Source organism: Crinia signifera, chromosome 5 (genome assembly GCF_055691185.1).
Source record: "Crinia signifera chromosome 5, ASM5569118v1, whole genome shotgun sequence".
In the NCBI taxonomy this organism is placed as follows: Eukaryota; Metazoa; Chordata; class Amphibia; order Anura; family Myobatrachidae; genus Crinia; species Crinia signifera.
In genome coordinates, this window is record NC_139221.1 from 240,002,961 (window position 1) to 240,029,566 (window position 26,606).

Sequence of the window (26,606 nt, forward strand, 5' to 3'; positions counted from 1 at the left end):
ACTTTCCTTAGTGTTCTTCTTTGTATGAGAGAGAGAGAGAGAGAGAGAGAGAGAGAGAGAGAGAGAGAGAGAGAGAGAGAGAAACAGAAAAACCGGACACTTAAAATGGAATTTTCAAGTGCTGCAGTCCCATAATCCATTATATAACATACTTTCCAGCTCCTATAGGTAACTCGAAAGGAGACCAGCACACCACCAAAATGAAGAAAAATACATTGAATAAGTATGAGAATCATTGTTGTACTGTACAGTAAGCCTTTACCTTTCATACAAATCACACATATCTTCCATGGAAACAGATGGAATATATTAACCAGATCCATCTATCTAGTTAACAAAACGTATACATGTATTTATTATACTGAAGCTGTAACTATAATATGGAATAGTGGAGCGACCAGATCCACAGTACAAGGTGGAGTAGTTTCTCAACACAACCAGTCACTCATCACACTGCTAGATAAGTAACAGAAGCTGATTTCTCCACTGTCTCTCTCTCCAAGACTTGATTTGATACACCTCACCCTAGAGCAATCAAATATTTCCACAATCACTGACGGTAAAATTAAGCCAGTCACTCAGAGACTGCACATACGATATTGTGGTTTTAGGTTAATGTGGTATAAATGGGAGGAACAGATGATGAAATTGGCAAATACAGTCAAATGCAGACTGACCATAATCCTTTCAATAAAATATTCATCATAGATGACTTTGAAAGGAATTTGGCAATACGTGTGTAACATACAGTTTTGATGTCCCCCCTTCTCTAAATATGGCATACTGATAGCAAATTCAGTTGTGTGCCCTGGACACGTATGTCTGTTGTAAAATTTTCAAAATAAAATTATGATTTGTTCTTCATACATAAACTGAAATGTGATTGGCTAAAATATGCATGTCTTCCATCAAGACTACAATTCCACATCTACATGATGGCCGACTACATTCTAAGGTTTTAAATTCAAAACGAATTTGTCTACAACCCTAAAGGTGCCCATACACAGTACAATTGTTGGGTGCGATGAGATGCGCGCTCCCGTCACACATCTCATCGCACAGCGCAAAAAGTATGTGCTGCACATACTTTTTGTACTAGATCTCATCTCATCTCATTGCATTGCAAAACCTATGCAATGCGATGAGATGCGATGCATTATTGTATACAATAATTGTACTGTGTATGGGCACCTTTACTGTCATTGTGGTATTGGGACCATGTTCTATTTGCATCTCATAAGTTTACACGAGCGCAGGGCCGGTGCATGGCACCGGAGCGCCCCAGGCGGGGGGCGGGGGGGTGCCCCAGCGCTCTCCGTGCGGTGGGGGGGAGGGGGCTTAGGGTGGGAGGAAGAATTTGTCCGTCTCCATGTGCGGGGCGGGGGGGCAGCGGTGCGGCCATCGCTCCGTGCGGGGGATGTGTGGTGTGTGTGTGCGGCCGTCGCTCCATGCGGGAAGGGGACGGACGGTGCCGGGTGATGTACTGTGCAGCCCGGGCATTGCTCAACAGGGAGGGGCGGGTAGGGGAGGGGGGGAGATCGGCGCTCACCTCCATCTAGACCCGGCGCACATCCGGGGATGGTGCCGGGTGATGCTGGGCGGGCCCCACCGCATCGCTCGGGGGGGTGGGTGTCGGATGAGGGGGGGTGTGAGTTGCTCACCTCTATGGGGGGGACCTCCTGCTCCTTTCTTCCGCCCTCCAGTGGCCGGCGCCCTAGGCAAATGCCTAAGGCTGCCTAGTGGTGGCGCCGGCCCTGCACAAGCGATACATTCACTGGTTATGAATGATGTTACAGGGCCACTGACAGGAAACACTAGGCACCAACCAAACCCCAGACATCCTTTAATAGCAGAGAAGCTGCTGGTTAGTATTAACTGTAATTAACGTAGGGAACAACACAATGTTACATTGCATTTCAACGTCACAAGTGTATGTGTTAATAGACTGCATCTTAGTAGTGATTAAAGTTATAGAAATAATGCATGCAATTTATTAAACAAGTAATGATGCTACATTAACTTTTGCATTATTTTGTTGACAGCAAAACAAAAGATAACATGCCAAGACCCAAACAGAGAAATGTTTAGCGTTGAGAGACAGTCGTGTCCATTGTTTGCAGAGATAAGCAGGGCCCCAGCGAACAATTAAAGCTTTCAATAAATAATCTGTAAGCACATTCCTTTGATTTACTGTTATTTGATACAGCAGTTAGTTTCAATGGGGCAGTTAATATTGATCATGTTAAGCACTGCAGACAAACATGAAACACTCCTAGAACTCTATGGATTATTGCTCTTTATTCTGTCCGTCTTTCAGGTTACTTGTAATGGCTGTGAATTTTCAAGTCAATAACATCAATTAGTGCTATATGCCCTTCAAAACACAAGCAAAAGCACTTCTATCTATATAAGCTGCACAATAACAAACACTGACATTATCAAACCAATGGGGCCATGCACCCCAAATCCCTAAATATTCACCTCCCCAATTGATACTATTCAAAAGCTTTTTTCACATCCTAAATACAAATATTAGTAATGTGTAGGAATAGAGGGTACAACGTTTTGCAGCAGGGGCACACTCAGAATATTGAGGGAATATTAAATTTCATGCAATATTCCACAATTACTACATACAGACACATGAGAAAATATCAATGTTGTATGTATACTGTACACATAGGGCCTGATTCGGGTTCACTTGCAAAAGCAATTTCTCTCTCTAATGGACAAAACCATGTGCACTGCAGGTGGGGCTGATGTAACATGAGCAGAGAGAGTTAGATTCGGGTGATATTTTGTTTCTGTGCAGAGTAAATACTGGCTACTTTATTTTTACACTGCAATATAAATATCAGTTTGAAGTACACACCCCACTCAACTGTAACGCTCTCTGCAGATGCTACATCATCTGCAGACACCGCATGCAGCAATCCTATACCTTAGAAATACTACATACTGTACACAAGCCTCGCAACAGTGGGATATTCCATATCAGGAGAGGAAGTGGGGTGCAGCATGCTGGGGGCATAAAGGTAAAATAATGGACGTGATTATCACTTCAGTGGGCATTTTCACCAGAACACACCATTTTTATGTTATGTAAAATTGAGGCATCTCCTTTTAAATCAAGATTGTTATGGTAGTAAGAAGTACTAGCAAATCAGTAGTATCCTGCCAGAATTTGGGTGGTTAGGACGTATGCATACACCAACTCTGGGTTTAGGAAGATAAATATGCATATTCTCTCTCTCTCGTTATATATATATATATAATATATACGCACACTGTACAACTATAAGCAAACTATGTATAATCAATCTATACATATATGCTAATATGCTACAAGTACTACAATCAGCAAATATTTATATTGTATTTATACATCTACAATGCAAAATCATACAACATAACATTCATCATCTATCTTTACAATCGTATGCTTATCATATATTCCTTTAAATGGGGACGCTCATGAATTAAACATGTTCTGTGGTTGTTTACAACCAGGTGATGTGCAAACCTGTGTAATTCATTAGTGTCCCAATTTAAATGGACAGTATGATAATCTATAAACATACAGTATAGTATTCATCATCTATTTATGCACATTCCCTACAGGTGCTACATGATCTATCTATAAACATACAGTATAGTATTCATCATCTATTTATGCACATTCCCTGCAGGTGCTACATACAGAATAATATTCATCATCTTTCTATAAACATACTCAACAGGTGCTACATACAGAATAATATTGCTTATGTACAGTATGTATACACATACTCTTGTCGGGAGCCGATAACCTACTAGTATGTATTTGGTTTTCAGGAGGAAACCAGAGTACCTGAAGGAAACCACACAAGTACAGGAAGACTATACAAACTCAACACCGTTAGAGCCATGGTGATAACCGAACCCATGACCTCAGCGCTGTGAGGCAGTAATGGTAGCCATTTTACCATCATTTATGTACTGTATACACATACAAATACTGCATGATGCAGGAAAATACTTCCCAACTGTTTACCTTGGCATACCACACAGGAAATAATCATGTATATGTATATATATATTGTATATATATATATAGGAGACAGGGAGTGGCACTCAGGTCACAGATAGCTTCAAAAACAACAGTACAGTGTCTTGTTTATCTTATTAATATATATATATATATATATATATATATATATATATATATATATATATATATATGACTTCAGGCCACATTTACAGCGATAGAATAAACTGGGATGCCAGGAAGAGCAGTAATGCAGAGGTTGAACATGAAAATAACTATTGGAACTGATGTTATCAGATCTACCATGCTACAGAGCTATGCGTTCTGTATAAATAAATATTTGCAATTGTGATGTCAATTATTACAGTAGGTTGACTATTTTCTTATTATAATGTCTAAAACTATACATTTTTCTTTTCCCAACCAAGTGAACACTTTTAGGGCGGGATGTTCTAACACCCCTTCACTAGCCACCGCATTCTTAATGATCGCATATGCTCTAACATATACGATCATTAACGCAAGGGACAGCTCTTGCGATAAGAGCTGTCCCTTGCAATGCGGGTCCGGTGCTGGACTTCCGGGTTTGTGACCCGGGAGTCCATCTGCGCATGTGAAGAACACGGCACCAGCCACAGGGCATGCTGGGAGGGATCCGTGACGGATCCCTCACCCAGCGCTGCGGTAAGAAGCCCATAGGCTTCTGCAGGGAATCACCAGCTTTTGCTGGCGATTCCCTCCGCAGCGGTGACACTGCGGAGGGGGGACAGAGCATACAGAAATGCGGTAAAAACCCGGATAACGGGTTTTTTTACTGCATTTCTGCTTAAGAGAATCTCCCCCTTAGACAGAACAGCCCTGAATGGTGGACTTGAAAAAGGCTCATGTTTAATAGAAAATGTTTGGAGTAGTACAGCAAAGTGTTATCTTGGCATGATGCAGATTTTGGGCTGAGCAGCCGAGGGCTTGCATTGCATGTATGAACATTGGTGGGTATGATTTGCAGAATGGGAGTGCTCAAAGCAGCAGCTCTGTGTTCTAGAGTCCTCCTGTTGCCCACACCTTGACTGCAAGTGCAGTGTACCCTTTCCTACTGTGCTCTGCTTTGAGCTGAGAGGGAGTTACAAGCATCAGCAGAATAGACAGCTCATGTACACCATATGTCTTTAGGAGGTGTCAGCACACATCTGTAGCAATGTGAGAGGGGAAAGTGTGTGTCTGACATTGGTCCTAGATTAGGGATGACCATCACAACATTGCCATTAATATTAACAGAAGAGCCACCATCGCAGGATGACAGCCAGCCATTGCAAGTAAACCATTAATGGCTACTTGGTGAAAATATGCAGTGTAATCAAACAATTTTGAGCATGCACAAAGGAGTTATTTAATAACTTATACTGACTGTGAATGGTGTTAGGACAAGATCATAAATATTTGGTGCCTTCACCATCGTAAGTGAATTGTGGTGTTATCTTATGTTTCCAACATGTGCTCAAAACACTCACTCACACAACGTAACCATAAAAAGTTTGTTTCAACATTAATTTGTGAAAACATGTGGGGCTTTGCATGAACCTTCACATTTTTACAGAAAAAAATATGGTATATTTAGGAAAAAAAGACAAAAAAACAAAGACAACAAAATAAAATCTGTCCCTTAATTAAACACATACATAATGTACTAGATGGGATATATACAGTACTTTCTAAAGTGTATACAACACTTGCCGTAACACCCAACAACAAAAAATGAATAACACTACTATGCAACACTAGGACAAAAATTGTGATTCAGACTGTTGGTCAACAGTCAATAGGTGTCAATAGGTCGACAACTATTGGTCAACATGCATTTAGTGGACATGGTAAAATGGTCAATCTTTATATCTTTACATTTTTTTACCGTTCATACTTTACCATCCACATCTACTACTATTGGGAACGGTAAACTGTGCCAAGTGCAGCACTAGTGGAGCAAATCAGCAGTACTACAAGTACAAATTGACACCCAAAAAAAAACTAACTAAACAACATATTGACCTTTTTATGTGTTGATTGTTTTCAGGACAACGTTTTTTTTCCCATGTCAACCTTTTTGGGGTCAACATTGACACTGTCGAGCCAACGAAGCAAACCCTATAAAATATTGCTACCAGCTTACATTATATCTACTAGTACATAGAAAAGGTAAAGCACCGTATAATTAAAATAAATAAAGAAAGCCCATAGAACATGTATTAGGGGATTAGGTTCTAGGGATAGTATCAAATCAGGGAATATGTTTATTGAATATAAATGATGGCAGCAAAAATAACATATCAAGCTCCTTTCTATTAAAGTCAACATGTTCTGACAATCCTAATAAACTAATTAAGTTTGCCTTTAAGAATTTTCTTCTGTAACACATGGAAATGCAACTCCAGATTAAAACATCAGGAACTAAATTTTCACTCGCATTCATTTCCATTTCAGTTAATTATAGCCCTGAGCTTTATAGCAGCCCAGACTAGTCTTTTGAAGCCTGAAATGGCCTACAGAAAAGCAGCTTTTCACAACTGCGGACTTTGATGAAAAAGTAAAGGTGATTTGGCTTGCAGTTTTAATGGTTTAATTTGACAACCGATTGCAAGAACCGCTTCAACACAGAACCCAAAGATCTTTGAGAAGGAGAACTAATATGTTAAATGGGACAGTAGATAATGCAGCACAAGCACATTCAGCAAATGAGTCACATATATATCCTGGAGGTCACATCATATTGCAATGTATAAGAAAAAGCAAACGTGTTGATAATTTCACACATCTGGTTACAAGGGGGATTTGTTGGAGCCTTTACAAATGCTAATTAACCTTTTACTGACCAATCCAACACAGCGGTGTAGCTGCTAGCTTGGCGTACAGAAATATTTAAAGTCCCCCGCCCGGTTGGTGCATCATTTCTACTACAGGAGAGAGTGCTATTTCTTGTGGCAGAACTGCAGAGAAAGATACAAAATAATGTATTATAATGTCAGGACTACACAACTTCCAATTCTGCCTTTTAAAAATAATACAAATACAAAAGTAAAATACTACGGTAGAGTAAAGAAGCATATGTATGTCCCAGTGGAGGCCTCCAATTTTACATTCGCCATGGCAAAATAGGTAAACCAATCGTTCTTCGTGTATATCTGTATATATGATATTACATTTGCATAAAGTGCACAAACAGGATTTCATTACATGTGCAAAAAATTGGGAAAAAATGGGGTGTAGATGGGGCACATTAAGGGACGTCTCACAGAGCTTTTTGATTGAACAACTGGCTGAATTTTCACAGCACCCTTACGGTGGTTTATTCGCTGCTTTTTTTATCCTCCGCTTTTAATGAGCTGATATTTACCCTGGCTAGTCGCAAAATATAATGCAAACATATTATCAGGTAGATGCAAGCCAAAGTATGTACAATCTGGAAATAGACACTTGAGGCAAAGATCTCCCAGGTTCCCAGAATTTACTGCCTTATATAACAGATAAATGTAGGCTAGGCAAACTGTATATTGGAAGAAGAAAGGGAAAAGTTAAAACTGATGAAAGGGGATGTCTGAATGAGCCTCTAGGCAGTGCTATGTGCTGACTACAACCACACACACACACACACACACACACACACACACACACACACACACACACACACACACACACACTGCATTTGCAGATTATGAAGCACAATGGACATTCAACAAATAAACTGGGTGTGATCTACATTGCAGATATTAATGTTCAAATTGCCAGATCTCCGTAGTCCAGTAAGAACACTAAGAATTGTTATTTTAAAGTGATATTTTATAATAAGAAGCTTAATATGAACAGTGCACAAATTTCTCTATCACACTCTTTGCAAGGTGGGTGGCATTTATCAAAGCTTCGGGAGGGAATATAATAGACGTAAAGTACTAGCCAATGAGCTTCTATCATACATTTTGCATACTGTTTAAAAAAAATGACAGGAGATGCGGTTGATATTTTAATGGTGCCCACACACAATACGATTTTCAGATGTGGTTTGAACTTTTTTTTAGTTCAATACGCATCGCTTATAGTTGAAATCGCACCGTATTTATTTTGGCTTGCGATGTGATGTGTATACTACCACGTAGTTCATATCGCAAGATTAAAAAAGTATGTGCAGGCCGTACTGTTTGTACAAGATCGCATCACAGTTTGTTTTATCTCTGTTTACAATTGTAAAGCGCAACGGAATCTGCTGCGCTATAAGAAACTGTAAATAAATAAATCTACTTCAAATTGTAGCTTATCACATGCAATTTGAGCTAGATGTGATCTAATACAAAATGCATCTAGTACAAAATGTATCACGTGTGGGCACCTTAAGTGAGAGATTTGGTAAGAATTCTCCAGATTTTTTAAAGCTGCAATCATTTACACTGCAAAACCAGTTTGATTTTGCTGTGTAATTGATTGCCGCTGTAAAAAAAAAAAAATGGAGATTTCTTACCAAATCTCTCACTTTCTGAAATTCTCATCCTATTACATTTCCCCAGTTATGTCTCACAATTCATCACTCTCCAATCTTTGCCCCCTTTGTAGTTCATTTAATATTTAGATGATTTTTTTCTAAATAGGAGAACATATTTGGAATGGCATCTATGGGTTACGTAGGCCGGACTTTAGGGTATATAAGTAGAAGAAACACAAGGAGTAAATGTAAAACAGTACTAAAGACCCTTCTGTCTGTCTGTCTTCCGTGATTATCTATTGCCCTATCTTTTATTTCCCTGACTATTCAGCATCACTGTCTGAGTCCGCAGTCCTTCTTATACTTCCCAAAATGAACATATTTTTTTAATGTATTTTTATATTATTTATTTTGCTACTGTCAATACGGATTCATTAAACCTCTATAAATAAATGTATACAAACTAGCTAACGTCAGATGTGCTTTATATTAAAATTGTCCAGCAGTGGTTATGTACACACGAAATATCGAAGAAATCCATTTTCTCTGAAGTTACGTATGTAGTAGCTTCCGTCATGCACAAATATAATATCTGCAACATCCACCATTAGCTGCTAACACCCACTGCTTTACTTATAGAAACAACTTCCGGTACAATTACAAAAATAAAAATGCCTATATAATAAAGATATTTAACCTTGTTGAAAATCGAATCCGCAGTAACTGGTCACAGAAATACCAGATGGATTTTTCCCCCCATCAGCCCAAGCGGTGATGAAAATCAATGCAATGGGCAGGGCAAACTATGTGTGGTAGCGTTTATATGGAGAAAGCAGCTCTACTATAATTACTTTGGAAGGAAAAAAAAATATCCCTGGTTGTAACAATAATAAAAATATAGATCCACAATCCGTCAAACACCAGTATAAACCATAGAAACCTCCTGCATATAAATTCTACTATGTAGCATGTTCTTTAAACCACCGACCCACCCAATGTGAATGAAAAAAAAAACAAGATGTCTTCATAAAATCTGTATTTTCTTTCAAAGTAATGGGTGATGGATGACTGCCACAGCCCAAATGTTACTGTTACAAAACTTTCAACCATTATTTCGATGCTACAAAAAATAACTACACCTATAAATCTCTGCTTTGCAGTAAAAGAATATAACAGATAACAGAGCTGAGTATAAAATACCTCTTAAAAGCCCAGTATCAGTACTAAAAGTTTACTTTAAATTCCTCAGTGCTGCTACAAAAGCTGTGTATTCACCGTTACTTGCAAAGGCTGTGTGCCAGACAATAAATACTTCCGTAATTTATCGCAGGAACGCAAAAGGCGTAGGTTCTCCTACTCTATGTATATAACACCACTGACGGGACACTACTCCCCCTGCAAAATCAGGACAGATACGCTAAGGAAATCACCAGTAACACACAGATGTTCTTCTCTTTTCTGCTTCTTTACAGTAAAACATTGACTGTAACACATATTTAGTGGTGTATTTATCAAAGCTTGGTCAGAGATAAAATCATGAGGGATTAAAGTTACAACCAATCGGCCTACACAATGTAAGACAATAGCTGATTGGCCGGTATTTTATCACTTACCATTTTATCTCTCCCGGAGATTTTATAATGAACCCCCTTTATCAGGAGAAAATGGTTTATTAAATTGTGAAGTCTATTTCTATCTGTGGGGGTATTTATCAAGGCTTGTAGAGGTAAAATAGTGAGAGATAATGTACCAGCCTGTCATTTTTAAAACACAGCCTGTAAAATATAAGGAGAAACTAACTGGCTGGTACTTATAGATTATTTGTTTCTTTATTAACAATTATTTATATAGCGCACACATATTCCACAGCACTTTACAGAGAATATTTGGCCATTGGCATCAGTCCCTGTCCCAGTGGAACTTACCCTCTATATTCTCTACCACATGCACACACATTCATGTTACATTTAATTTTGTTGGGAGACAGATAACACCAGTTTATTTTTGGAATGGTACTTTATATTTAACAATTTTATTTCTATCCAAGCTTTGATAAATACCCCTATCTATATGATTTAAATATGATATGTATGCATTGTGTAAATAATCACAATTTAAGCTACTTTAGGAGTATACAACCAATTTTTATTTATACTCAATAAAATAAATCAGCTAAAAGTATTATTGTACGCAATCAATTTTCATTTTCGTCATGACTTTTATTCTTGTTTTATATTTGGGCTTAGAAAATCACTCCAATTCTGAATTCAGTTATTGTTTTTTTTCAGTACCCAATCTTGAAGGTACATCTAATCTTGAAGGTACACTTCAGTCCCCATTCAACAATCACAACATTCATAAAATATTTAGACTTTTTTGTAAAAGCACGCTTTTGTTACATCAACTGAAATATATTCTTTTAACTGATGAGATTACATAAACAGTCTTTTACTGAATAAACAGAAAATAAAAGAAAACCGTAAAAAAATGTTGTCAATGAATGTTTGTGTTTAATATTTTTTCATTTATTTTTTTCCCCTCCTTTCTACTCTTTTGCTATGAGTTTTACACTTGGAATCCTTCCAAGGCAAACTGCACAAGCCAAAATTTAGCAGAAGAAAAATCTGTTTATATACTCTTTCACGAAAGCACTAGAAAATAATTTATGTAAAGGCCAGATTTATAAAACACAGAGGGAGTGGTGTGGAGGAGGAGGCAGTGAACACATTGAAATGCAATCATACAGTGGGAAGAAAAAAAAGAAGTAGAAGCAGTTTAATAACATATTCAAGAGTGTATGGAACATCCATGCCTTCCAATGGCTATATAAGCAAGGTTACAAAAAAATGAAAGTAAACTAGTGTACTGTCACTATCACTATCTCCTGGATATAACACAAACCAGTAATATGCTTACCACTTTCATGGTTTATATAAACAGGGTTCAGGATTACTTTGATAAGGCCACTTCCTCAGAGATAAAAAAAAGTATATACAAACACCCCGCTACGGTGCACATACTGTATGCAACTTCTACCGGACCATTATGATAATCCTTTATACCCTATAATACATAATATGCCAATGGTAGATACTGTACATTTGAAAAACTTAGGGAACTGTTTCTTAAGACGATACCCTATGATCTAAATAGACCGTACTGTTCCTCATCTTTTGTCACTTCTAGTAGACAGTAATCTAGAACAGGTAATTTGAGTGAAACATTATCTCTCTTTTTTTTTTTTTATTATCTAACAACAGCATAAAGTATCACTGGCATACCCGAACCATGTTGTCATAGTTCATTGAAAGATTGAAAATATGTTACGGTGGGCGCTTGGAACCACAATTTTATTTTATGGCAGACGTTTAGATGGAAGAAAGAAAATTACATTTAGTGATACTGAGCTTTCAGTGCTCATAAAGCACCAAAAAAAAAAAAAGAAGTAACAACCTAATTGAGGGAACAATCCACAGCCGAGGTGTCGAACACTGTTTTAAAACCACTGTGATAAATAGCTGAGCAATTCATCTAAATCAGTGTCAGAGGGAAGCAGCATCCTGCAGGCTCCTTGGAGCAGTGAATGGCTTGCACATTCTGGTGCCTATGGTCATTTCTCAAAGTTGAAGCTAAGCACCACTGCTGTTTACAATATATGTGTTCTCGGCACCAGGTCAGCATCAGATAACAGGACTTCACAGAGCACAAGCTCTTCCTCCTACTGTAAGTGTGCAAACCACTGCCTGTAATTGATGGCTAGACAAGTGACCAGGAGCCCTGCTTATTTAGCACAGTCCAAACTTTTAAGTCCCAGCAAAGCAAATTTAAAGGTGCTAAGGTCAAACTCAAGAATTATGGCTTTGAAGACAGTCCTAGTAATAGCAACAGACAAGCACCAAACACGACATTAGTTGGCAGCCATATAACACATGCTAACACAAACAAACACAAATAAGAAAACAAAAATATTGCTCTGTTGGTAAATCAAATTAAAAAAACTTTATACGTTCTTTTTTACAGATGACGCGGTTTAAGTAATACAGTATTACTCTCCCGTAACTAGGACATAATGTTAGTAGTGAAATAATATTAATATGTAAACTTAGAAGTGATCTAAGGGATATAAGAGATATAAGGGATTTTGTAATGGATATATATAATAAGATATATAATAAAATAACGATATTGCCGTCTTTATAGGTATAAACAAGTATGTACATACAACATATACATTCACAATTTTATTAGTCATAAACAGTCATAAAAGGACACGCAACAAATACATGAGAAATTAAATGATTCCTATTAAAGATATGCAATAATTTACCGTAAATGATTAATTTTACTTGCCAGTGACACTAAAGATGAAAGGAAGGAGTGCGTTTTAATGGATGTCATCTTAGAGTTCAGTTATTTATGGCATGCAGTCAGAAGCAGTGATGAGAAGAAAATAAAGCCAGGCAGGCTGGTAAGGGGACCTACATTGAGCACTGTGCCGGTGATGGTGGTGCTGCCATTCTGTCTGTGCCAATCCGCTGAAACACGCTTTAAGAGCTTTTTCCTGGAGCATGCAAGAAGACGGGCTCGCAGTGTAGAAATCCAGCATCTGCCCAGAGCTGACTGCTAGAACATCCATACAGTCAAACATGATTCCCCCCTATACAGAATGCCTGTAAAAGTGCTTTTCCTTTAGGTGCAGAGTAAAATGGCATCTAAAAGTACACCCAACTCCATCAAACTCTGCCCCTTTTTTTTGGCACGTCGGCTGTTGGTCTATTTCCCAGACCAGAATCATGAATTATGACAGACAACACAGCTAAAAGCCTGTAATTGATCCAAATGATCATTTACTATTTTCCAAGCTTCGCAGCCATTCCAGCAAAGCCGGAGAGGGGGACGGAGAAATCCAATCTGTCAGCTGCAGGCAAAATGTCTCTAAATTCCTGATGCTGCTCGAGCCTCCTGTAGCAGCTAATAAGCTGCAAGCAGCTCTTCAGAGGCGACTGAACTCAAAGTCTGCAAAAATAACAACATTTATTTCATCTAGCACTCGGGTCCCCCCTTCTGCTGCGAATAGATCCTTCTGCTTTTGAGCAGCTCACTTCCTACTACTTGTGTCACACAAAATGAAAGATTGCATTGCCTAATATATGCGAGTGAACTCTCCATGAACCCTTCCTAGGCTGCTAACCTTCAAATGACCCAAACCAGTCTGACATCACCAACTCCCAGGATTCTCACACAGCTTAAAGACTAGCAGCAACCCTGCACAAGCAGCAGACACACACACACACACAGGCAGGCAGAGCAGGGATGCAGGCTGCGCTACATAAACTATATATATATACATACACTACGTGCAACATGGACGATAGCAGGACAACATGCACACAGCCTCATTATGGACCCTTCACATTTTTTTATTTTGCTAATTGTAAAATGTATTGGAATTTTTTTTTCTTCAGAAAACTAAACAACCCTTCTGCTTTTTATATTTTGTTTTTGTTTTGCTGAATATGAATATTTATGATTATTACATATTTTCAGGAACATCATATTAAGAAATAATTTATATTTGCCTAATGATCAAAGACATTTATACAATGAATGCAATGTGTTTATTTATTTATTTTGTTTTTCCACCGTAGTGTGTTACAATCTTTCCAGATGACCATTAATCCGCAGCTATGTCCTGATGAAGGGGCAGCCTGGGGTGAGAAGTCACATATGCCAAATTTAATCAGAGCTCAGTGCTTTTTCTTTATTAGAACAATAAGACGGCACACAATAAAGGGCACGCCAGCAGCAGCAGCAGGTTCAGTGTTAATATCACATAACAGTTCGCCTATCGGCCGAGGCTTGTGTTCCTGTATCCCTAATCACCCCCCCCCCTTTCCTGCAGGCCCCCATCAGCACAAGAGGCCACTGTTGAGGCATCGATGAAAGCTGTTTTTTCCTTTCGCTTCTTCAACATAAGAAGGATGTAGTGCTTCCCTCTTCAGAGGACCATTTACCAACATTTAGATTAGTAAATTGCTGCTCCTACACCCGTCTCCTCATCCATAAACATATTTCAGGCTAGGATAACACGTTCCAGGCTTATAGGCACAATGCCTAATCATTATTATTACTATTATTATACAGTTTTTTATATTAGTGATAACATTTATTCACTTAGAACTATAAAGTATTTAGAAAACAGCTAATATTGTCACCTTCCTTTCATTTAACTAGCGATTTCAGGTTTAGCTAAAAAGGACAGAAATAAAAATGTATACGGCATAATTTTACTCTACTATGACCACCATCAAGTAATCTAGTGTAAATTAATGGGCAGTGCCATTCCAAAAAGGTGTATCTGGAGATAATGGGCCACACCTACAACAGTATATTTGTGCACTACAATAGACTTAGATAACTACAAGTGCAGGTTACATTTCTTTGTTATTTTACCGTGTATACAATATAAAGTCAGTTGTACATTAATAATGTGCAACTGGATTTAGGAGGTTATTCAGGTTCACACGCAAAGCTGCAAAATTCTCAGCTTTGCGTGTGGTTTAACCGCCGCCCGCACGAACGCTGCCCCCCTCGCACACCAAATTTGCCCGCACACCTGCGAATGGATGTTTAGAATAAACATCCATTCCCAGCTTGCATGCGGGGAGGAAATCATTCAATGGTCGCTGACCATCAAATGATTTCTAAGGTGCACGCAAATCTAAGACACTATCTAGTGTTTTAGATCTGTGGGCTCCCTGTACGGGAAATGGGTGGGCACCTCAAATTCACTGACATCAGCTGCCAGCCCCCGGCACCCGCATCATCAACGAATTACCATGGGAATGCCCAGCATTTTCATGAGAACACCCATGAAACGCTGGTCGTTCCCATGGGCGCAGCCTGTCGCCCCCACCTGCACTGCTAGGTGCGAACGGGACACATGCGCATAAATACTTATGCATGTGTGCAGTCCCTAAACATCGCTCCCCCATGTGAACATGCGGGGGAGCGAATGGACCTGAATAAGGTCCTTAAGCAGAGTCTACAGTCCAGGGTGCATCAAGAGAAGATGGGGCCCATTTACAACCTCAGTCTGGGCTCCCTTCCCTCATCGGTAGATAGTGGCGCTGCTCTGATCCATTTCCCTGCTGCACATGCGCAAAATCCTGTGAAAATGCACACCCTGAACTCATTATAGATATACCATTTACTACAGGTACAATACAGAAAAATAATTACACAGAGTGGATAAGGTTGGTTAAGTGCTGTCACATCACCCCATATATGGCAGATTTGGGGGGAGATTCTCTAAAGCAGAAATGTGGTAAAAACCCAGTTATCAGGGTTTTTACCGAATTCATGTATGCTCTATGGCCCCTCCGCAGTGGCAGCGCTGCGGAGGGAATCGCCAACAAAAGCTGGCGATTTCCTGTTGAAGCCTATGGGCTTCTTACTGCAGCGCTACTGTGGGGGTTCCATCACGGATCCCTCCCGGCATGCCCCCCGCCGTCCCCATCACTCTGCGCATGCGCAGACGGACTCCCGGGTCTCTGACCCGGAAGTCCAGTGCCGGCACTGCATCGCAAGGGACAGCTCTTATCACAAGAGCTGTCCCTTGCGTTAATAATCGCATATGTTAGAGAATATGCGATTATTAAGAATGTGGTGGCCGGCGAAGGGGGGCGATAATGGGCAGCGGATGTTAGAACATCCCGCCCTAAATAAGGTAAACATCTTCTTAAATCATAATAAAATAACAAATAGCAATACAAATAGATAGTAAAGAACATACAGCTAAGGATCAGAGGCAAAACAAACAGCAATACATTCAATTCACAGAAAAAACAAACATACAGTACAGTATGATCATCATATGGGAATAATCATTTAGCCACCATGGTAATCAATGATTTCTGATTTATCTCAAGAACACTGATCAGTGACAGATGTCCCATAGGAGTCTTATTACCAAGTATATTGTCGGCAATTATACTAACATGGCTTCTCAGGAACGTGCAAACAGAAATGGAACGTCTAAAGGTGCCCACACACGCACCATTGCCGGCGGTGCGATGCTGTACGATGGGGTGCGCGCTCCCGCGGCACCTCATCGTACAGTACAAAAAGTATGTGCTGCACATACTTTTTGTACTAGCTTTTTCTAGCATAGCATCGCATCGCATGCACATCGTATGCACAACGCATACGATGCAATGCTATGTGTGCTAGTTAAGCCCACAACGCACGCCGGAATCGGTGCGTGTGTGGGCTCCTTAAGTGCAAATCAGCTGAAACAGCACAAAACCAGACCATATAGGTATGCAAGTGTGCACCTACTTTTCTGGAATAGTGCAAAATGAGATTACTCTTTGGATTTGGGTGGTCTTATGCTATAATAGTAATTGGATATATTCACAAAAAAATATCTTAATATGTAGAAATAGACTGTTTAAATTGTTAGCACTCTCAAACTAAAATAATTAAATGCATAATGGATACAACTATATATTAACATTAAATGTATTTATATGCTATCTGTAAGATCTGTGTAATGTATTACTGAGCTTATTATAAACTAACATGCATGCTAGCATCACATTGCAATAATGTTGTAATATAATAACTGTAATCATGATGAACCTCAAAGGAAACCTCAAATGGTGTAGTTTGGACATTGTTGGCCAGAAAGTGGAATTTTAATGGCAATGTTTAGATTTTTATCAGTGATACTTTTTTGACATCTGTGACATCACCGGTAACAAAAATCCCACTGAACATTGCGGCTAAAAGTTACAGCACAATATGTACATACCTTTTGTACAAACATTTTCGATAACTTATAATTCCATAAAGTCATATAATACAGATAGAAACCCTCTATGACTTGTTTTATCCGGTGCAAAATGTGCAGCTTCTAAACTTCCCAGAGACCTTACTATTGCAGTTACCTGTACTGAAATCATATATGTTAAGGGTGTTTTTGAACAGTAATTATTTAATGACACCCAGCTTGCAGCATTGTTAAATGAAGTGGATCATTTATGAACATAGACCAAAGAATGCAAGTGCAAACCACATGTTAAACACATTTATGATGTTTCTGCACATATTTATATTTGACATGCCATACATTCACATATGTTATGTGCCAGATATGTTGTCTTTCATTCCACACACAAGTTTATTCCATTTATATAAAATTATATTGATGGGGTTTACATTACATAAGTTAGAATGCCCAACATATTGAAGGGGCTATTGAATTGAGTGTCTCTATACATTAAAATCACATTTTGGAATGTTGGAAGGTATGCACAATTTAATATACACCCCCCTCTCCCCGAGTCCCCCAAAGGCTTAATCCAGTCCTACGCCCCAGGATGATGGTAAGAATTACATACAGTAAAATTATGCTTCATTATACAAAACATTCTAAAGTGTAAAACACAGATATAAATATTTCATGGAATCTCTGGTGCCATACCCAGGACACATGTGATGTCATGACAAGCATCATACCTCCCAACATGACCCTCTCCAGGAGGGACACGGTGCTCTGTTTCTGGACTTCTCTCTTAATTTATAATTGCTATTACCGGTGGTGAAAACCCTTTCTTATCACTTAACCTGTTCAAAACAGGTGAAAGCAATCATATATTAAGAGGGATGTCCAGAAACAGAGCATTGTGTCCCTCCTGGAGAGGGACATGTTGGGAGGTATGCAAGTGCTGGTGGAGCTGCAGAGAAACTGGTGGCTGCCAGGTGCACACTTCAGGCACCCCACAAGTGGGCAGGTGTCATTGGATAGCAACTTCCTGCCCCCTCAGCTTTGTGTCCTAGGCAAAGGCACTGGTTGCACATCCCTTGTTACGTGCCTGTTTGTGAATTCTGAAAAGGTGTAAACAATAATATATGGTGCAATGTTGCATAACAATTTTCACAGCTTGACAAATACTGTAGGTCACACAAAAATCAACCTCTACAGTTAAAAAATGAAAATAGAAAAAAGCCAATAACATTAAATTCTTTAGTTAAATAATGTTAACACATTTACACCATATCCTTCGAGTCATGGTGTTATTGGGTAAACATTTATTTGTACTAGGGGACTGATCCAGTTGTATGCAAACTCAGGGACAATATTAACTATTGGGAACAATGACAACAATAAAACAAGTAACTAACAAGTAAACTAACAGTTAAGAATCCCCTGCATGCATTAAACATAGTAAACAGAAATACAGTAGATCCTACGATATGCTTAAAACTAAAATAAACTTTAAATAAGCTCTAAAATCGGTACACACACTTTTATGGAATATCACTTTATTATTATATATGTATATAATACACACTACAGCTAAAATAATAACTTTAACTTTTACGACAAGGCATTTGCACACACACACGCAGTATAGTATAAATATTTATACTTTTAGTACAATTATTTAAATACACCTTGCACAGGTATCACAATGGGCACTAATAACTGTGTGCTTCAGTTGTGTTTTTTTTACTCTATTATATGTTATTACTACATCATCGAATCAAGCCTCCAATGTTATAAGGGAGAAAAACATACAGTAGCTTCACTGATTTGTCCTTATATTAATTACACCAAGAATGTCCAAATTGTGGCCCTCCGGCTGTTTTGAAACTACACATCCCAACATACCTTGCCATAGTTTTAGCATTCCCTAATAGCAATTTTGCGGCAAGGCATGATGGGACTTGCAGTTTTACAACAGCTGGAGGGCCATAGTTTGGACATGCCTGTTTTACAGCTACAAGAAAATAGTCTCGGCTTAAGAGACTGTTGCCGCTGCTTTGCATCACTGGTCATGTAATGTGCCTCAGATGTGCTCAGCCTAACACTTCCGGGAACCAGGACATACACAAGTGCAGAAAATGAAAATTAATCACCAGAAGTGGGGCAGAAGTACATGTACAAAAGGTATTTATGGACACCATGAAGATTTTTTTATGATTTTTCTTCATTTAAACTATTTTTTAAAATTATTATCTGCAATTGCCTTTTATATCATATGCATAGGGACTCTCCCCTGTTTACATAGATACAATTATTAACAATCAGTAGAATCACTCAGCAGCAAATGATATCAACTAGAGACTCCTGAATAGTAAGGATATAAATAGGAAACCTTGCCTTCCCAGGTTTAGCATACAGATACACCAGTAGATATAGGAAGAAATGTGGGCGTCACTCCAGGACTTTTCTTGGTGCAAAAATTTAATGGGGGTCAACGGCGTTTCTGGCCGGGGCCCGTCATCAGGACATGATGGGCCCGAAACGCCGTTGACCCCCATTACATTTTTGCACTAAGAAAAGTCCTGGAGTGACGCCCGCATTTCTTCCTATAAGAAGGGGTCACAGGTGAGCACTCCACTTGGTAAAATGTACAAAGCCAGGCACATAAAGGTTGATAATAAAAAGAACTTACCCCCCACGATGCATACCTCCCAACAGTCCCGATTTTAGCGGGACAGTCCCGATTATTAGGGCCTGTCCCGCTGTCCCACCCGCGGACAGCAGTGTCCCGCGGTGAAGGGGGGTTGTTGGGAGTCCCCCCTGTCGGCTGCTAAGCAGCAGGGAATAAACGCTGTGCGCATGCGCACAGCGTCTATTCCCACAGCCAGGGGGCTGGGGGCATGGCTAGAGGCTCACAGAGCCTCTGGGTCATGCCCCCATAGTGGCAAAATGGGGGGCGTATTCTCGTGGGAGAGCTGCGAGTATAGGCCACGCCCCGAAATTAGCCCACGCCCCGAAAATTTTGGCAGCTGTTACTGTCTACATGATGCTGACTTATTAAATCACCTATTCTTCAACTCCGTGTGCCGGCTCCATTCCTCACGTCGTGGGGGGTAAGTGCTTTATATATATATATATATATATATATATATATATATACACACACTGTATATGATGATAGTGGCACTACAGTCCGGATGCCGGTATTTGCAGAGCAGGGCACAGTTGTTCAGTTTCCCCAGGCCAAAACTACCTGGGTTTAGGACTTAAGGTCAATACACACTGGGCAATTATGCCCAGTGTGTATGGACAGCGATGACCGCTGTCATCGCTGCATTCACACTGAGCCACTTTCCCACTGCCCGGCACGGTCAGCGAGGGGCGGACAGCTTTGCATAGTGCAGCGCTATGCAAAGCCATCCACAAATCAGCTCATCTGCTGGTAATACAAACAGATGAGCAGCTTTCCCAGAGATGATGCTCATTGCCAGGCCAGGCTCAACTTGGTGTTTTGAGCAGCTTTCAGCTCAATATCGTCCAATGTGTATGGGTCTTTATAGAAATACTGGAGAATCCCATCCATGCAGATCCTGTCCAGGTGTTGGAGCAAGCGCTTCCAGTAATCAGGCACACGTGTCACACTTTTTTTAAAGCTCATTAGTGCAAGGGCTCAGGGCTCCTGATGCCAGCAAGTGGCCAGGGGATAGAGGGTGGTGGGCAAGTGGGTTAGTGACAGGGAGCCTGAGATTATGCACAGTACATGCTGTTTGAGGACTGGTTAGGTCCCAGTAAACTTGCTTTGGAAAATATCTGTTTGAAGTGCTGTTTAAGTAAATGGACTGCTTTTACCTACAACTGCGTCAGCGTCTTCTATGGTGGAAGGTCGTTTGCTACAATATATATATATATATATACAGGAGATGATAACCCGGCACTCACATATCAAAATAAGGTTCACAGGCTCATAGTTTGCGTTTGCAACGTTTCGGATCCCTTTATTGGATCCGTCGTCAGGCAGTACAGTATCTTGAACTGTGAACCTTACTTTGATATGTGAGTGCCGGGTTATCGTCTCCTACATACCCCCTTGCCCCGAGCACCACGCAGCTGACCAGGAAAGCGAGTGACGACTGTTCGCATTATATATATATATATATTAGGGCGGAGTGAAAAAACTGAAATTGAGAAATTCAAAATCGGCTAGTGTGGAAAAGTTGTGACTTGACTTGAATAAGAAACGTGCAAAAGCATTTTGATCTGAGTCAACATCTTCTGTTCTGGCAAGAGGCCTGAAGTTTCACTTTTTTGGTGAAAATGACAAAAACTATGAAGATGCTCCGATCTAGTTAAAATTATGTCAGGATGTCTTAGAGTGGTTCATTAATATACTTTAGCATAGTAAAAGAGAGTACGAGCTTGTCCTAGTGCAAAGTGAATGACTTTGGTGGGAGAAAAAATCCCTAATAATTGACCCATTTTCATGGTCACAATTGTGAATATTGTGTGTTTTCTCCTGAACGTGTTTATAATAGAAGAAGCACAAATACTCTAAATGGAATTTCGGTGACACTGTGTGAAATATAACACTGCATAATAGCCCTTAATGAGACCTGATCCCAGTACAAATTTGTTCTCAAAATGGGCAAAACAAATGCTGCATTGCAGGTGGGGCAGATGTAACGTGCTGAGAGAGTTAAATTTGGGTGGGATGTGTTGAAACTGAAATCTAAATTACAGTGTAAAAATTATGCAGCCGGTATTTACCTTGCACAGAAACAAAATAACTCACACAAATCTAAAGGTGGCCATACATCTACAGATTGATTGTCAGATTGGGCCGGTTGGAACAAACAGCTGGTAATATCTGAATGACAGTTTTTCAGCATTTCAAAGCAAATGGTCAACTGTCATTTGCTCTCATCTTTTACCAGGATTTTGTTCCAACCAGACAGATCGGACAATAAATCTGTAGATGTATGGCCACCTTAAATCTCTCCGCACATGTTACATCTGCCCCACCTGCAGTCCAGCATTTTTTTGCCCATTTTGAGAACAAATTTGTACTGCGATCAGGTCTGATTAAGGGCCATTATGCATGATTATATTTCACACAGTGTCACTGAAATACATGAAATTGGATTTATGCTGCTCTCTTTGCAGTGCATATACAAAGATAGACAATCCTGTGTATATAAATAAGACATAACTGTTGCAGTCTGTTATTGAAAAACAGTAACGGTTACAATAAGTATTACAAGTAAGTGTAAACTGTCTAATGTATCATTTTACATATCACTTCTGTTTATTGACAGAAAAACAGTGTTGCATTCCCTATACTGGGAACATGATTGGGCTGCATTACAGCATATTGGGGTTTATTCTAGTTCATTCTTTCTGACAAAATCCTTCTTAGATGGACAAAACCATGTGCACTGCAGGGGGGCAGATGTAACATGTGCAGAGAGTATTAGATTTGGGTGAGTGATTTTGTTTCTGTGCAGGGAAAATACTGACTGCATGATTTTACACTTCAATATAGATCTCACTTTGAAGAAAAACCCCACCCAAATCTAATTCTCTCTGCACAAGTTACATCTGCCCCACCCGCAGTGCACATGGTTTTGTCCATCTAAGAAGGATTTTGTCAGAAAGAATGGACTAGAATAACCCCCATAATTATGCCAAAGATAAGCCAATATATTAACTGTTAAATACGTTGAAGTGTATTATGATGTAATAAATTGTAAGCTTGCAGCAGGGCCCTCTAACCCCCAAGTCTGTCTGTCATTACCCAGTTTGTTTTATCACTGTCTACTATTGTAAAGCGTAAAGGAATCTGCTGAGCTATATAAGAAACTGTAAATAAATAAATAAACAAATACATCTAATGTTTAGGGGGAAAAAAACCAAGAACATTGATTCAAAAAATAACAGGTTAATCATTCTATGAGTGGTGCCCATCAGTACATATATGCCAATCACTGTGTTCATTTCTAGGCAGCAGGGCCGTCTTAACAGCAGTGTGGGCACCTGGGCAAAGCAATGCACTGGGGCCCTTACCCATTCTCCCCTCCTAGGGGTGGGGGGGTTGTATCAGCAGCAGCTTTGATGTCCCACGGGTGGCAGGGGGTGCTCTATCTTCCATTCAACATGTAGGACCTGGAGCTGTAAAGGTGCGTACACACGGGGGCGATTTTGTCCAAAATCGCGGGAAATATGGTCGCTCAGCGACCATATTGCCCGCAATGGGAGTGTGCACCGGCAATATATCGCCGGGTGCGCGCTCCCGTTTTTGCCCCTGTGGTGATTGCTGGTCGCAGGAACATGCTGCTGCGACCAGCTGATTACCACTGCCGGGCTCCCCCCAGCAGTTTCTTTTTCATCAGCGACCATCTCTGGTCGCTGATGAACAGGAGAAACTGAGCAATATATTGCTCAGCAATATATGGCTGAGCAATATATCTCCCCCGTGTGTACACAGCATAACTTCTGCTAATTACTCCTTTACTGCACAGGTGGTGGGAGGGTGAACACTAACGTGTGGAAGGGGGCACTGAGCTGTATGAAGGGTCCCTTGTAAATGACTTCCAGGGAGGTAGGGGGTGTTTTATACACAGGGGACGGTTGGATAATGGAGTGGGCTTAATATTCGTCATTTTCCGGTGGAAGGGCAGCTTGTTTGACTGCAGATATCGCCATTATCTGGAAATAGATTTCTTAGCCTAGTATAAAAACCTAGAGTCCCAACTTTCAGGAGGTGCTGGGAACTTGGGTATCAGCGATCAGGAGCTAGAGCAATCCATTGACAAAAATATAAAACTACACCAGACGTTTGGAGCTGGAGCAGGGATCGGCTGCTGGAAGGCTGATATCTCTGGTTCTGGGCATGATAGAGACAAGCCGCTAGTGTCAGAGAGAACCTGAGAAATATGACTGGAAATTGTAATTAACAGGTCGGATGTGGACTGCTGCTTTGAAGTTGGATATCTGCAGTTCCCCATTGACGATTTTCAAAATTTTGGTATCCCTGATAAAAGGGGATCCTCAGCTATCAACATACAGCCCTTATACGCCGGGGGCCCCTGGGCAAGTGCCCATTAAGCCCATACAAAAAGACAGCCCTGCTAGGCAGGATTGATCAGCAATACTTATTACAGCATAATGCACTTTAATGTATTTAACTGTTAATATATTGGCTTATCTTTGACATAATTATATGCTGTAATGCAGCTGCAGGTGGGGCAGATGTAACATGTGCAGAGGGAGTTCATGTGGCCATACATCTACAGATCTATTGTCCGATCTGTCTGTTTGGAACAAAATACTGGTAATGGATGAGAGCGCTTTGTTTTGAAATGCTGGAAAACTGCCAAAAACTGTCATTCAGATATTACCAGGTATTTGTTCCAACCAGCCAGATCTGACAATCGATCTGTAGATGTATGGCCACCTTTAGATTTGTGTTGAGACAGTTGAGTTATTTTGTTTCTGTGCAGGGTAAATACCTGCTGCAATTTAGATTTCAGTTTCAACACACCCCACCCAAATTTAACTCTCTCAGCATGTTACATCTGCCCCACCTGCAATGCAGCATTTGTTATGCCCATTTTGAGAACAAATTTGTACTGCGATCAGGTCTGATTAAGGGCTATTATGCAGTGTTATATTTCACACAGTGTCAATGAAATTCCATTTAGAGTATTTGTGCTTCTTCTATTATAAACACGTTCAGGAGAAAACACACAATATTCACAATTGTGACCATGAAAATGGGTCAATTATTAGGGATTTTTTCTCCCGCCAGTCAGTCACTTTGCACTAGGACAAGCTCGTACTGTTTTTTACTATGCTAAAGTATATTAATGAACCACTCTAAGACATCCTGACATAATTATAACTAGATCGGAGCATCTTCATAGTTTTTGTAATTTTCACCAAAAAAAGTGAAACTTTAGGCCTCTTGCCAGAACAGAAGATGTTGACTCAGATCAAAATGCTTTTGCACGTTTCTTATTCAGGTCAAGTCACAACTTTCCCACACTAGCCGATTTTGAATTTTCCAATTTTAGTTTTTTCACTCCGCCCTAATATATATATATATATATATATATATATATATATATATATACATATACACACACACACATACACACACTCTTATCTCACTTTTTTTAAAATAAAATACAAATATCTGTATTTAATATAAAAAAAGTTAAATTATTTATTTAAATGCCTCAGAAAGCAGCTTTTTTTTTGCACTATTAATTAAATGTGTCTTAAGCAAATGTGTCTTATATGAGACAGTTAATAGCTAATGTTAATTGAAGGGGGGCGAAACAACAGTAAAAGTAGACTTTTTAGTAAAAGCAGATGTTGCGGAACCCAGGAATGGCTGTCACACTTGTGGTTGTACTACCTGCAGGTATTTAATTACAGGAGACACTTCTCAACATCCCCAGTCTGGTAAATCATATGACACCATTTAACCTGTACATCTAAGTATGGAATTTATCAAAATGTTGGCCCATGTGGCCTACCCTACATAGGAAAAATGGAGTGTATGTTTAAAGAGCGCATGACTTGGGATGCCAATCCCGGGGCATTTTTTTAATCCCGGGATTCGGTATTGAAAAATGCTCGATCCCGGGATTGACTGTTTGCCTGTTGTAAACGCTCAATCATTGTTCCGGTGCCCAAGAAGTCACCTGCGAAAGACCAAAATGACTACAGGCCAATTGCTCTGACATCAGTGGCCATGAAAGTAATTGAAAGACTAGTATTGAAGCACCTTATAGAAGTGACCAACTCAAATCTAGATCCTTTACAGATTGCATACTGTGCGAACAGTGTTGAAGACGCAGTCAACCAAGGGCTACACTACATCCTGCAACACCTAGATCGCCCTGGCACCCATGCGAGAGTCCTATTCATCGACTTCAGCTCGGCGTTTAGCACAATCTCCTCCTGCATCCTGCAGCCCAAACTTCTCGCCCTAGGAGTCCCTGAACAAACATGCCTCTGGATTGTAAACTTCCTAACAGCTAGGGAACAGGTGGTGAAAGCCAGAGCCTACACGTCCAACTCAATGAAGATCATCACTGGTGCACCCCAGGGATGTGTCCTCTCCCCCCTGCTCTTCTCCCTCTACACCAATGACTGCTCCTCAGCTGAGCAGTCAGTAAAAATCATAAAATTTGCAGACAACACCACAGTCATTGGCCTTATTGAGTAAGGGAAGGAGACCACATACAGAAGGGAGGTGGAGAGGCTAACCAAATGGTGCAACATGAACAACCTTGACCTGAACCCTGCCAAGACAGTTGAAATGTTGATAGACTTTAGAA

General features: G+C 39.9%; 1 protein-coding gene across 11 annotated transcripts in view; it reads right to left on the reverse strand.

The window, feature by feature from the left end:
• Positions 1–26,606, reverse strand: part of RARB (retinoic acid receptor beta) — a 750,738-nt gene that overhangs the window by 168,196 nt on the left and 555,936 nt on the right. Inside the window, exon 1 of one of the 11 annotated variants that reach the window (XM_083188724.1) lies at positions 12,972–13,735. The exons of 9 other annotated variants lie outside the window; for them this stretch is intronic. In XM_083188724.1, coding sequence (XP_083044850.1) covers positions 12,972–13,137 — 166 coding nt within the window. In that variant the 5' untranslated portion in view covers positions 13,138–13,735. Of the gene's footprint in view, positions 1–12,971; positions 13,736–26,606 lie in introns of those variants that run through there. One more of the 11 variants, XM_083188731.1, reaches the window with a different exon arrangement.